Below are 15,270 nucleotides of genomic sequence, written 5' to 3'. Positions count from 1 at the left end.
TCAACCACTTACACCATGGGTGTCAAACTCGGTACATCACATTGACGTCATGGCGGTTTTTGCCTTTGCGGAACTGAGGTGGGTGTGTGTCACATCTGGCCCATGGGCCACCGGTTTGACACCCTTGACTTACACCAAACCTAGGGGGGGGGGCTTCGTATTATGTTTAGTCCCCTCTGGTGACCTCCCCAGGCGGTGGAAGAAAATCCAAAGAAATAAGAAAAAAAATATCCAATGATCCCGAGGTCCATTTTCTTCAATGCTAACCTCGAACAGTTTCATGCCTTGTATTTATTATTTATGAAGCTTACGTCTGGCTAAGTGTATTGCAGTTTATGAACCAGAGAAGGGAAATATTGAAGTAAATATTGGTTGGTTTGTTTTTTAAAGAGAGGTGAGGGCTGCTGAATCTGGGCTGCAAAACTCCAAATGATGGTTAGAAGGCAGCAGGTTGTCTGTATCTGCTTTTATCTAGGGCTTGTCCCATTTTTGCATTCCTGAGACAGTAGCTCTTAAAGCAGACCACACACCTCCAGATATGCTTGTAATATAAGAGAGGTCTGGGAAGATTACCTGGAACTCGGCTAATCTGCCTAGCACAAGACATCTGATACTCTATTTATAGAGGTGTATGTACTAGAGGTCCCTGCATAGGTCATAGGAACTGATGATTCATACTAGTCCGTATTTAGTGTTAGTTAAGAAGTCAAGAGCATGTGAGTTGTTGCCTCCTTTTACAGTAATTTTTCACGTATCTTTCCCGGTAGTTTTCCTGGCTGATCTATCATCAATGCTATATTTATTTCTTTAACAGTGAAATAAGGGCTATTTCATATACCGTATGCAATAATGCATATGCAAAAGGTATTACTTATGTTCACCAGCAAGAATTTTAAGCTATCAATGTATTTTCAATATATTTTAAGCTATCAGTTTCTTTTAATTGTTGTACGCCGCCCTGAGTCCTTGGGAGAAGGCCGGCATATAAATCTAATAAATCTCAAATCTCAATATATAATACGAAGCAAACTAATTTATACAAATGCTTAATGCCACCAAGTAGTCAATTGACATCTAGTGATAAATGTCTAAAATAAATTGTTTAACAATAGAGCAGAATCCTATTATGCTTCCCTTAGAAGTTAGTTCTGCTCTGCATTCCAAATTAACTAAAGTAGGATTCCCTGTTTTCCTGAAAATAAGACCTCTCAGGATAATAAGCCCAACTGTGCTTTTGAGTGCATGCGCTAAAATAAGCCCTCCCCTGAAAATAAGCCCTCTCTGAAAATATTCAAACACATGTGCAGCTGGTTCCTGCCATTTCTTCTGGTTGCTTGCCACACAAACAACATGAGGTGAGGAGGCAAGGCTGGAGGGGCGAAAGGGAAGGGGAACATGCCCCATGAACTCCACACACTCTTACCTAATGGCTGCTCCCACAACCCAATTCGCAATTTCGCAATTTAATGAGTTTATATGCCGCCCAATCCCGGGGGACTCCGGGCGGCTTACAAATACGAAATAAAATAAAATAACACATAGGGGAAAGAATACAAACAATTTAAAAAACACAACATACATTTGGTTTAACTGGGGGTTGGACCTGATTTAAAAATCAGCAACCCCAGGCCTGTCAGAACAGCCAGGTTTTGGTGGCTTTTTGGAAGGCCATGAGGGTGGGAAGGGTCCGGATCTCTGCTGGTAGCTCATTCCACGGAGCAGGAGCAGCTACAGAAAAGACTCTCCCCCGAGTGGTCGCCAGCCGGCATTGTCCGGTCGACGGCACCCAGAGGAGGCCTAGTGTTGCAGCCTCGGAAGTCCTCAGACTTACGAATGACAGCTCGGCAGCAGCCAGACGTGTCTTAGCCAATCAGACGCGCCTGCCGGTTGCCGGGCTGTCAGACGCGAGGCGATTGGGTGAACCGTTTGACAGCCGGGTATAAAAGGCTGTCAAATGACGGAGACTTGCCGGTCTACTTACTGTTGATGTTCTGATACGTTCTTGCTTGAATAAAAGGTTACGGTTACCTCAGACACCTCTGTTAATTACTGCCGCCGATCTAACACCTAGCCTGTGGGTTCTTATCGGACGTTGGGAGGTGTGTAGCAGGAGACGGTCTCTCAGATATCCAGGTCCAATGCCATGTAGGGCTTTAAAGGTAACCCTAGCCCCCGCACCCCTTCTGTGACAGGCTAACGGCCGCCACAAAACAAGCAGCAGCCCCAGCGATGCGCAACACAGCGGCAGCCTTGAGATGACCTTGCTTGCTGCCTCCTGCACCTCAAAAATAATAAGACCTCTCAGAAAATAAGGCCAAGCACTTATTTCGGGGGTGGGTGGGTTCAAAAGAAAATGGGACCCTGTCTTATTTTTGAGGAAACATGGAACATAAACCTCAGATCCATTTTGTAATTATATTTCAAATGCCACCATCATTAAATATAGGTAGTCCTTGACTTTTGACTACAACTGAGCCCCAAATTTATGTTGCCAAGTGAGAAATTTGTTAAGTGAGTTTTGCCCCCATTTTACAACTTTTCTTGCAATCACTGCAATTATTAAGTTAGTAACCCAGTGGTTAAGTGAATCTGGCTTTCCCATTGCCAGAAAGTCGTAAAAGGACAGCATATGACCCTGGGACACTGCAACTGTCATAAATATGAACCTATAGTCAAGCATCTGAATGTAAATCACATAACCATGGGGATGCTGCAACATTCAGAGGGAGTAGGGACGGATTTCTAGGGGAAAAAACGCAGACTACAAGAACCAGGAATACTATTCAGATGACCGAGGACACAGATAAACCTCCAAGTGCTTCAAGGACCCTCTAAAAGGATGCAAAGGACCAGCTGTCTGCAAGGAATATAAATCCTTCTATTCCCTACTATCCTGTCAGAGCTGAAGAAGCTCCTTGGATGAGAAACAAAGCATCTTCAAAGAAAAAACAAGAACGTCCAGTTGCCTCCTGAAAAAGCACCTTTTGGGACGTGCCAAAGTTTGAAATGGATTCCCTGTTGTTTGTTTCCTTTGTAATCCTGTTCATTCCCATGTTTCGTGTCTGCGTCAGTCTTTCCCCACTTAAAAAAAACAAAACACCGTATTGCCCAGTAAAAGAAAATGGTTACGTTTGATGGCAAAAAAGAAACAGGATCAATTTTGTATTTTAGACACTTAGAAAAGCAAAGGAAAATAGACAAGCTGACTTGTATCTTGAATGTCTTGAATCACCAAAAGAAACATATTCCTACAGCAGTTCCATTACTCTGTTTACTATTTGTTAAGTGTTGAGTTTACTTTTAATTTAAATGGAGCTCAACATCTGGTGACTTCATAGCTGTGAGAATGAATTTTGCCCTACCTTGTTCTAGAATTCCACCACCACCACCCCGCAACTTCCTAGTCACGTGATGGTGAATCTATGGCACGTAGAGCCATCTCTCCATGCACGCTGCCCGTTGCTCTTCCAGTTTCTGGCACGCAAATGTGCGCTGGCCAGCTGGTCTTTGCGTGCACAAGTGCACCAGAAATGGGAAGATCAGGTGATTGGCGTGCATGCGCACACCGGAAACCACTCTTCTAGTTTTTGGTGCTCCCACACATGCACGCCAGGGAGCTGCTCCCCTGTGTGTATTCCCCCGCTCCTGTTTCAGCACTCAGTACCAAAAAGGTTGGCCAACACTGTTCTAGTCTAATCTTCATCTCAGGATGCCCTGGTGATCTCCCAACTAAGTATTAAGCTTGTCCAATACTGCTTAGCTTTTTGAAAACAAGATGGTTAAGTTTGGGGCACTGTGGAATTTAGCATTAAAGGTGCTCTATTTTTTTCTTTGTTGTGCAGATTGCTCTCTATATAGATGTGTTACATATGGAGCAAAAGCCTAAACTTTGTCCTCATGTTATGCAATTGTCGGCCCTCCCATCGTGTAATTACCTAGGATCTAAGAAGCATATTAGAAAAGGCTTACAATTATTCCTGTTTACTTAAAGGACATAATTGGCTTGGTGGGCGTGGCAGGGGAAGGTTACTGCAAAATCCCCATTCCCTCCCCACCCCACTAACCTGCTTTCCAGTTCTCCTGTTCAGGGCAACAAAAGAAGATCAGCTGGGAGGCAGCGGGGCAGGGCCAGCCTATTTGCTGGTTCTCTGAATTACTCAAAATTTCTGCCACATGTTCTCCAGAACCTGTCATAACTGGCTGAATACCACCTCTGGTGTGTCTATGTATAATACGTATGTATATCCTTGCATTTTTCTCACTTTTTTCTGTTTTGGTTAGTTAGAACTGTGAAACACAATCTTGGTTTTGTTTTTTTACGAGCATACAAAGACTGTCAAACTTCAATCCAGCAATAACAATATATCCAGTACTTTTACATCCACAATCAGCATATTCTGAAACAAGGTTGACTGATTCTTCCAACCCTTCAGGGAACATATTCAGTATATTCCAGGCAGTATCCCTTGGCTGTTTTAGTTTGGATTCTGAAAGAAACCTGGCCCTATCTATGTTTATAATTCTAAGATACCCAGCCCACTTCCCCTTTCCCCATTCTTTTATCTGATATACTTGAGCCCATAGTGCACTGAGCTGAAAAAAAATTAGTTTGTAACTTCTACTATGCTGTGGTCACCATCTAACAACCTGACAAAGTCAAGAGTCAAGTTTGCACTGTTGGCTTTGTGCTTCCAACTCAGCTCTACCTCTGTCTATCATTAAAATGGACTCCAGTCGCATGTGGTACACCCCCAGTCTGAATCCAGTCTAGATCCAGTCGCTCCAGACATAGTGGCTCAGTAACTAAGGCGCTGAGCTTGCTGATCAGAAAGGTCGGCAGTTCAGCAATTCGAATCCCTGGCGTTGCCTAACTGAGTGAGCTCCCATTACTTGTCCCAGCTTCTGCCAACCTAGCAGTTCGATAGCATGTAAAAATGCAAGTAGAAAAATAGGGACCATCTTTGGTGGGAAGGTAATAGGGTTCCAGGTGCCTTCAGCATTTAGTCATGCTGGCCACTTGACCACGGAGATGTCTTCGGACAGTGCTGGTTCTTCGGCTTTGAAATGGAGATGAGCACTGCCCCCTAGAGTCAGGAATGACTAGCATGCATGTGGGAGGGGAACCTTTACCTTTACCTTACTAGTCGCATAACTACACTGGAGACAGACTAGTTGTTGACCATATTTTGACTGTACAGTACCATATTCAGCGCATATTGCTATCTAATAATCTTGTTAGCACTCCAGCAATCCAGTCATTGTAGCATTTATTCAGTAATGCATGATTAAAGAAAGCATGGCTTGGTGTAATTTATGAACTTGTTAATAGCCAGTAGTTGATGTTTGAAGGTCACATCATCTTGTGCTATGGAGTTGCTTTCATACCAATTACTGTAGACTTGTTGATTGTTCATCCTTAGTCTTTAGAGCAGTGGCATCTGTGACAGATGGGGTCAAAATGGAGGCTGTAGCATTGCAATAGAAGCTCTGTCTCCTTCATATGCATGCTCTGTATACTCATATAAAACAGGCAGGGCTTGTATCACAACACCACGTCTACTACTTAGCTAGCTTTGATGTATTTTGTGGACATGCTAATGTAAAATAAGCACAGAGTTCACCAGGAGGCTGTCTGTTGTGGCCCATCAGCGGCCAGAGGAGCTGGCAGCAGATTCGGACAGTGAGGAGGTTGGGGAGGAACATGGGCCAGTCCTTGAGTCTGGGAAAGGCTCTGATGAGAGCTCTGTGTTGGAGGCAGAGAGGGGGCCAGAGCCGTATGCCAGTTATCAGCTGCCTTCAGAGTCAGACATCAGTGAGGCAGACAAACAACTGGAGCTTGTTCCCAGTTTGCGCATGCACAGCCAGACGAAGGGAAAAGCTAAAGAACAGGGGTCAACTTGGGAGTCAGGCCACAGGTGGACCAATTTATGTCCCAGAGGATATAAAAGAGCAACAAAAGGGGAGTGGAGTTTGCAGGAGACAATTAGTTCGCTTAATTGGTTTGGGACTCTCCGAGACTCCGTGCCAAGTTTTGCAGATATCCACCTAGCAGCTCTCCAGCCAGATAAGGTCTGTGACTGTAAATCCTCCCTTGAAAGACTTTCCTGGATGTGAATGAGCAGAATTCACAGTCAATTAATGAAAGGGGTTCTTGTAGGGACAAGGAGTTTGCTTCATGCTCTCGGGAAGCCTTGGTCAGAACACTGTCAAAAACTCAAGCTGGCACTGACATTGCGTAACAAAGCCCAAATGTCAACCACGCATCCATAAGAAGCAACAAGCGGAAGCTTGTTAAAGACAGATTGAATCTGGATCTAAGGAGAAATTTCCTGACAGAACAATTAATCAATGGAACAGCTTGCCTCCTGGAGTTGTGGGTGCACCAGCCATTTTTCAGGGATGGTATGAGGTCTCCCGCCTTGAGCAGAGAATTGGACTAGAACAGGGATCCCCCAAACCCCCATCTGTGGACTGGCACCGATCCGCAGCATGCCATGGAAACAAGCAAAGTCTCATCCACAGGATGCAGGCAGCACATAAAATCAGGGTTTGCAGGGATTCGGGAGGAACCTCTAGCTAAGATTCTGTGCAGTTCTGAGAACCCCCAAGTCCCATTCCTGGTTGGCCCTGCCCCTCCTCTCCTAGGAGTCCCCCTGTGGCCTGTTTTGGATGCAGGTAAGTGCAGGGCATGCACCGAGGTTTGGGGAAGGCAAAATATGGGCCCATTTCCAGCCTCCAGAGCGCGTCCGGAGCCTGGGGAGGCCATTTTCACCCTCCCAGAGGCTCGAGGAAAGCCTCCGGAATCAGGGGAGGGCAAAAATATATTTACACCACCATGGGGCAGAGGGCTGACTATGCCATGTTCACCATGGCCACACCCACCAGCTAAAAATTTTGAAGCCCACCCCTGCATAAAACGGCGCCCCCTCCAGTTTGTGGGGAAAAAATTATCCATGGAACCAGTCCCTGGTGCCCAAAGGATTAGAAGACCTCCAAGGTCACTTCCATTCCTAAGATTGTATGATTCTAATCAGTTAGCACAGGAAACAGTTCTCGCCACCTCCCTGTGTATTTGTAGGGGTGGTGGTGTATGTGTATGCGTGTGTGGGTACATACACCAGAATGCAAAGCTGTCGTTTTCCTGTATGTCATTAGAATAAAAGCAAAGGATGTGGGTAGTTTTTCTTCCATGCCAGATTCTTACACTAAGGGTAGCTTTAATGAAATATGAGAAGTGTGAAGACTCAGAAAGCTTAACTAAGTGTTTTAAGGTTGGACTTTAATAAAAGTGGGTTTTATCAGCCTATACGTAACAAACAGCAATATTAGTAAAAAAAAAAAATACTGTTGGTTGATTTTCCCCATTACAGAGTTCTCTTTGATGGGTAAATAAATGAAAGACAAAAAATATATTACAACTGATTTTGAATTGTTTGCTTGTTGCACTTTGTACAGCTGTTTAAAAGGTAAAGGTTTCCCTTGCACATATGTGCTAGTCTTTCCTGACTCCAGGGGACGGTGCTCATCTCCGTTTCAAAGCCGAAGAGTCAGCGCTGTCTGAAGACATCTCCGTGGTCATGTGGCTGGCATGACTAAACGCTAAAGGCGCACAGAACGCTGTTACCTTCCTACCAAAGGTGGTTCCTATTTTTCTACTTGCATTTTTACATGCTTTCAAACTGCTAGGTTGGCAGAAGCTGGGACAAGTAATGGGAGCTCATTCCATTACATGGTGCTAGGGATTCCAACCGCTGAATTGCTGACCTTTCTGATCGATCAGCTCAGCGTCTTAGCCACTGAGCCATCTCATCATTAAAGAGTGGTAACATACTTCTAAATGATACAAAAGACAATATTGTGTCTCTTCTTCCCCAGAAAATTAGCTGACACCTTAACAAGGATCCTTCCCCAGTCCATGATTCATAAGAGACACATTTTACATGAGGAAAGGATACAAGCTTCTGATAGCAGGGCACTCAAGAGTTTCCCAGAACCAATCATAAGACTGAGTCACCATCATGTGAATGCCTACACACACACCTCTTTACCAAGTTCCAACTTCCAAAAATATAAAACAACTACCCATGATCATTCATGAAGGCACTGAAACATACGTCACTTCAGCTGAGAAGGAGAACCAGGGAATGGTGGCTAAAGCTACTTTGAAATGATGAGGTATGATTTACCTAGACTATTTGTACTGCATAAGTGATAAATCTAAGGTAGCTAGTGAAATCCTAAATTAATGGATTTCACTATTGAACTCTATGGAACTTAGAATAGGATCATGCTGATGATAAAGGTTTTTTTGCTCTATATATCTATATATCATATATAGATATATATAAATCTATATATCAATCTATATCTATGTATCTATGTATGATGTATGTATGTATGTATGTATCTATCATCTATCTATCTATCTATCTATCTATCTATCTATCTATCTATCTATCTATCTATCATCTATCTAAATCATCTATCTATCTATCTATCTATCTATCTATCTATCTATCTATCTATCTATCTATCTATCTATCATCTATCTAAATCATCTATCTATCTATCATCTATCTATCTATCTATCTATCTATCTATCTATCTCTATTTATCTCTCTCTCTCTCTCTCTGTCTATCTATCTATCTATCTATCTATCTATCTATCTCTATCTCTCTCTCTCTCTCTCTCTCTCTCTCTATCTATCTATCATCTATCTAAATCATCTATCTATCTATCTATCTATCTATCTATCTCTATTTATCTCTCTCTCTTTCTATCTATCTATCATCTATCTATCATCTATCTATCTATCTATCTCTCTCTCTCTCTCTCTCTCTCTCTCTCTCTCTATCATCTATCATCTATCTATCTATCATCTATCATCTATCTATCATCTATCTATCTATCATCTATCTATCTATCTATCTATCTATCTATCTATCTATCTATCTATCTATCTATCTATCTATCTATCTATCTATCATCTACTGTATCTATCTTGATATCCTGTTTCCCTGAAAATAAGAGAGGGTCTTATTTTCTTTTGACCCCTGAAATAAGTACTTGGCCTTATTTTCAGGGAGGCCTTATCATTTTTGAGGTGTAGGAGGCCCCTTAACCTTGGCCTGTGACCCATAGATCAGCTGATCCAGAGTGGGCCGGAAGTTCTGCCTTGGTTTTTGGCACATGCTTGCCAGCCGTAGCGTTGCTGGCCCTGCTACTCTTTTTGAGGCCACCACTAAAAGAAGGGATGTGGTAGCTAGGGTTTGAGGGAGCGGCCTCCGTGAGTATGCAAGTATATATGTGTGTGTGTGTGTGTGTGTGTGCGCGCGCGCATGCGTGTGTGTATTCCTTCCCACCCCTATGGGAGATACTCCTTTCCTCATTCTCAATCCTCTACCAGAGGCCTGGGAGTTTAAGATTTCTTCACTGTATTTCTGCTCTCAGAATATATATTATTTTGTTCAATTGTGTCTGACTTTTGGAGAAATTTTACTGGCAAGACTGTCAGTAGTGATTGACAACGCCTTCTTCCTAGGGCTGGTACAAGATCACTTTGCGCTGTCTTTGCGCCTAAGGTAGGAATACAACTCACAGTCTCTGTTTTTCTAGTCTCATCAGAGGTGGGTTGCTGCTGGTTTGGGCCGGTTTGGTAGAACCGGTAGTGGCCCGGAGGAGCTGAGAGCGAACTGGTACGGTGGCTCTTTTGGTCCATGCTGTACACCTGTTTTAATGGCAAAAGGCAAATTGCGCATGTGCGCACAGCGTGCGGCGCCTGCGCGAGCCTGACAATCAGCTTGTTGGGCTTGCACTTGCGACAATCAAGTTGTCGCAGGGGTGGTGGATCGCGCATGTGAGTCAGGTGTGTGCACGAACGGAATGCACACACATGTGATCACCGAACCAGGAGTAACGGTAAGTGCAACCTACCACTGAGTCTCATGCTTTAACTGCTACACCAAACTGTCTCTCTCTCTCTCTCTCTCTCTCCTATACACACACATATACATCATTATATATTTAATAAAACTGAACAAAGAAAAATAGAACAGCGACAGAAAAGCAGGGAGTGATATGAGTAATGTTTTCTCATACATGTATACATGAATATAAAGACTTGAGGGGGGGGGGTTTCCAGAAATTGTTGATTAATAAGTTGTTTTGGGGACTTCATTAAAAAGAGTTGATGGCTAAGAAAAACAACTTGTAACAAAAATGATACAAGTACTCAATGTAACTACTGTGTAAGAAATTTACTAAGAAGTTAGATGCTCTCTAGAGTAAACTCGGTGCAATAGAATAATCTGCATTTGAGAATTAGCATTACTTTCTGTGGGTCATCTGTGAAATGGGTAACGGAAAATAAAGCTTTCACGTGCAGGTAAGACTTCACTTACCTGGAACACTAATAAGAGGCTTATTGCTCACCTGTCAAAACAATGAAGGCTGGATTGAGAATTAGGACTACCTGTACATTATTTCTGCAATGACATCATTATGGCTTGTATTAGACAGCTATGTTTGTAGGTTCTGCTTCTGCAAACAAAAGAATTTTTTTGCACATAGAAATCATATTAAACATTCCATTCTAGATGCTCCTTCAGGATTGGCTTACAATAGCTGTTTTACTCCAACCTACATACTGCATGCTATTTTCACACGTCATATTAAATCTTGAAATGATACACTGTGCCATTGTTGCATTCTGAAATTTGTTTTATCTCCGGTATTAACATTTAGACAATGAATTTGGTGTGTGTGGGGAACCTAAACAAGACAGGGCCTAGCAAATACAGGTGGTCCTCAGTTTATGACCACAATTGAGCCCAAAATTTATGTTGCTAAGTGAGAAATTTGTGGTGAGTTTTGCCACATTCGTTAAGTGAATCACTGCAGTTGTTAAATTAGGAACGCGGTTGCTAATTGAATCCGGTTTCCCCTTTGACTTTGCTTGACAGAAGGTGTCAAGAAGGAATGACATGTCTCTGGGACACCACAGCTGTATTAAATGTGAGTCAATGGACAAGCATCCCAGGGTAAATCAGGTGGCATTACAACTGCTGTAAGTGTGAAAAATGGTCATAAGTCACTTTTTTCCAATGATGTAACTTTGAACGGTTGGCCACTAAATGAACTGTTGTTATCCATAAAGGGGAATATTTGTAGCTCAGGGTTGACATGAGAGGTCCTTGGTGCTCTCTGAGCTTGCCTGTTTTCTTGCAGACGTTTCATTACCCAACTAGGTAACATCATCAGTGCTAGTAAGGAGTGCTGTTTGCTGACAGTAAATATCTTCCATTGTAAATTGTAGGACTACTACCTGTACTTGGATGGGAGGCTGTAAGGAAGCCTCAGATTAAAGTGAATAAAAATAAAATAAAAACAAAAACAAAATAGCGGTAACAAACCAATTCTGTCCAGAGGATGGTAGACGGGTCCTCCATGGAGTTTATTTCAAGACCAACAAGGGCAAATTCTGTGCTACTAGTTCCTATTTAATTAATTTAATGCTTTCAATATATTTTTCATTATTTATTTTCAGTCCCACTACTTCCCCATATTCTTCTATTTTTTAAAATTAATTTAGGCCCTGTTTCTTGTGGGTCTTCTGCACACGCTTGTCCTTTATACTGTTCTTCCCCCATCCCCCCATAACTTTTACCTCTATATACTTTGAATTAATCAATGTTAAAAAGAAAAGGAATTTATTCAATTTAGGGGGAAAAAATGGACTTTTTCTTTAACAATAGACCACTGTCAAACCATTCACTAAGGCTGCATTACTATTACTATTAAGTCTTCTCATCGTTCCTATCCCCCATCTCCTCCCACTTATGACTGAAGGACTGTAACTTTGTTGCTTGTATCCTTGTTTCCTGATTGCTTATTTGTACCCTATGACTATCATTAAGTGTTGTACCTCATGATTCTTGACGAATGTATCTTTTCATGCCTTTTTATGTACCCTGAGAGCATCTGCACCAAAGACAAATTCTTTGTGTGTCCAATCACACTTGGCCAATAAAGAATTCTATTCTATTCTATTCCATCCCATGCTATTCTATTCTATTTCTACTCTACTCTCTATTCTAATTCTATTCTTTCTACTCTACTCTTATTATATTCTACTACACACTCTAATCTACTCTAATTCTGTTGTTTCTACTCTACTCTTCTATTCTACTTCTATTCTTTCTACTCTACTCTTATTATATTATATTCTTATTCTATTCTTTCTACTCTACTCTTATATTCTACTATACACTCTAATCTACTCTAATTCTATTGTTTCTACTCTACTCTAATTCTACTTTCTACTCTACTCTTCTATTCTACACTCTACTCTTATTCTATTCTTTCTACTCTACCCTTATTCTGTTCTTTCTACTCTATTCTTATTCTATTCTACTCTATTATTCTATTCTTTCTACTCTTATTATTCTATTCTTTCTAATCTACTCTTATATTCTACTATACACTCTAATCTACTCTAATTCTACTTTCTACTCTACTCTTCTATTCTACACTCTACTCTTATTCTGTTCTTTCTACTCTATTCTTATTCTATTTATTCTACTCTACTCTAAAAGAAGAAACGTCACTACAAAACATCTGGGATATGGCTAAGGCATATATTAGAAGACCAGTCATAACATACATGGGCTTTCAATATTTTTTTTTTATTCCTGCGCCAACGATCTGGTTCGATTCATCCGTGGAGAATCCGGCCGAATGGCGATTATTAATCCTTCCTTTCCCACGCGCCCATCTCCTTCGGGGGGGAGCGCAGCAAAAAACAAAGGTCTCCCTCCCTCCCTCAGCGAAGCCTTTACGGCCGCCGGGCCAAAGAAGCCGCTCTCCTCCTCCTCCTCCGTCCCTCCCCGCCGGGACTCCCGGACGGCTGCCCGTCTTCAAGCCTTGTCCATCAAGATGGAAACAGGCGGAGCCGAGCGCCAGGGAGGCCGGCCCCTTTGCGCGCCTCGCAGGCCGCCGACGCCGGCAATTGAAGGAAGGCGAGAAGCGGTGTCGTCGGCAGCGGCGGCTGCGCAGCGTCCTCGTCACCGGCCTTGGCTGGGGCCGCTGAAGCCAGGGGGAAGGGGGGGCCCTGGCGGCCCTGGAGCACCTGCTGCTGCTGCTGCTGCTGCTGCTGCCGCCGGCCCTACCGACGTCCTCCGCGGGCCGGCGCGAAGGGTGAAGCGCCCTCGCTCGGCCGGCAAAGCGGTGGCGCGCAACCCGGCGAAGCTGCGGCAGGGAGGCGACGGCTGGAAGGAGAAGGGAGCTGAGCGACGGCAGCGTGGATGAAAGTTTGGTCCGAATTCCGTGCAGGGTGAGGAACAAAGCCGTCCCGCCATCTCCCCCGCCCTTGTCGCCCGCCGCCTCTTCCTCCTCGCGGCTCCGCGGAGAAGCGCGGGAGCCCCTTCCTTCCCCGCGCAACGTCCTGCCTTCCTCCCGCGCTCTCTTTTCCAGCTTCACTCCCTCCGCCTTCGCTTGGGCCTCGGCCATATCCCCCCGCTTACTACCCCACCCCGATGGAGAAAGGGCTCCCCTCTCCAGCCCCGATCCCCTCGGCGTCCCCTTTGGCTCAAAGCTGGACCCAGCCCTTCCTTTTTGGGAGCAGGGGGTTCCATGGCTTGGAGAGAGTTGTCCTCCTCCGCCGGGACTTTGGAAAGCAGCCCCCCTCGCCAACCCTCCTTCGCTCCGTTCAAGAAATTTCTATTTTTTCTTTTATTTCCTCAAGCATGCATTAGATAACACATATAAGTATAAACATGGTTTTGGATGCATGAAATGGATACAAATAAATGGGGGCATTAGGACAGGGAAGGTGCGCTTATGCACGCCCCCCCCTTACCTCTTAGGTATGGGGTGGAGGTCAACAGTAGACAGTCTAAAGTTAAAATTATGGGGGGTTTGGGGAAGAAACCACAGTGTCAGGTAGAGCATTCCAGGCTGTTGCAGAAGTCCTATTTTCTGCAGTCGAGTTTGGAGTTTCCCTTGAGTTTGTGTCTATTGTGTGCTGGTGTATTGTTGTAGTTGAAGCTGAAGTAGTAGTGGATAATTTTATGTACTAGCTTAGGTCAAACCAAAGGTGGGTGTGGTTCTAAGTTGTCTAAGCCCCAAATTTCCAATCTGGTGGCATAAGGTATTCTTTTGCGAGCAGGAGAGTGGAGGACTCTTCTCGTGAAATATCTCTGAACTTGCTCGATTATATTAATGTCCGATTCCAGACAGATGAGCTGCATTTGAGAATTGGTCCAGCAAATGTTTTGTATGTTCTGGTTAGCAGTACAATATTACCAGAGAAGAAAAACAAAACAAAAAAAACAATCTCTTTTTAAAAGCATAGTGTAGGCTTTATTGTCTCCCCCCCTCCTCAAAAAAACCAAAACAAAACAAAACCAAAAACCCCTGAGGGACAAAATCTTGCCTCTGTGATTTTAGCAAACAACTTTCTGTCCCTGAAAGAATTGCTCCTTCTTGCATTTTTTCCTCCTCCTGCGGCATCCTTTCATAAATAGAGGAAATTGCTTCCTTCCTTTCGTGCCCTGATTTCACCCGAAACGTGTGATAATTATAGGTAGGCATCAAGGTAATTTTCTTGGCAACAGTATGGAAATAGTTTGTCATTTACCTTCTCCTAAGGTGTGTGCTCGATTTTCCAGTCTCCTTAACAGCTGAAGGAATTCTTGGTGGTGTCCTATCCAAGGACTAATTGGATCAAATCAATCAAGTCCAGCCAGATGCTACTGATTGCTGTGACTTGCTTTCCCAAAGGTGAATTAATATTAAGGTTCTTTTGGAAGATGTGGAGGAGTGAAAAAGCGAGTTTCTTCTAAACGTTGCCTTTGAGACTGGTGAATAAATAGAGCGCTTGAGTGGGCGGTTTACTTTTTGGAAAGTTTCATATGTTGTAGAAATAATGGGATTCTGTCAGTTTGTTATTTAAGTTGGCTGTTGAGAGAAGCAAAATATGCCTTATTTGTTTTCTGCCCCTGAAACATGTCTTCAATTATAATTTGTAGTACAAGTAATCCTCAACTTACAACCATTCATTTAACAAACATTTGAAGTTACGACAGCACTGAAAAAGTGACTTGTGACCCTTTTCCACACTTACAACTGTTGCAGCATCTCCCTGGTCACGGGATCAAAATTCAGACGCTTGGCAACTGACATGTGTTTATGACGGTTGCAGTGTCCTGGGGTCATGGGATCACTTCTTTCTAACAGCCAAAGTCGATGGGGAAGCCAGATTCACTTAACAA

General features: G+C 43.3%; 1 protein-coding gene across 1 annotated transcript in view; it reads left to right on the top strand.

Moving 5' to 3' along the window:
• The first annotated feature begins 12,975 nt into the window (after positions 1-12,975).
• GRAMD4 (GRAM domain containing 4) overlaps positions 12,976-15,270 on the top strand; it is a 99,049-nt gene continuing 96,754 nt past the window's right edge. Inside the window, exon 1 of the mRNA XM_032221757.1 lies at positions 12,976-13,331. Within this exon, the coding sequence (XP_032077648.1) occupies positions 13,303-13,331 (29 nt within the window). The 5' untranslated portion in view covers positions 12,976-13,302. The remainder of the gene's footprint in view (positions 13,332-15,270) is intronic.

The sequence above is a fragment of the Thamnophis elegans genome, chromosome 7 (genome assembly GCF_009769535.1).
Source record: "Thamnophis elegans isolate rThaEle1 chromosome 7, rThaEle1.pri, whole genome shotgun sequence".
Lineage (NCBI taxonomy): Eukaryota > Metazoa > Chordata > Lepidosauria > Squamata > Colubridae > Thamnophis > Thamnophis elegans.
This window is presented reverse-complemented; position numbering and strand designations above follow the sequence as displayed.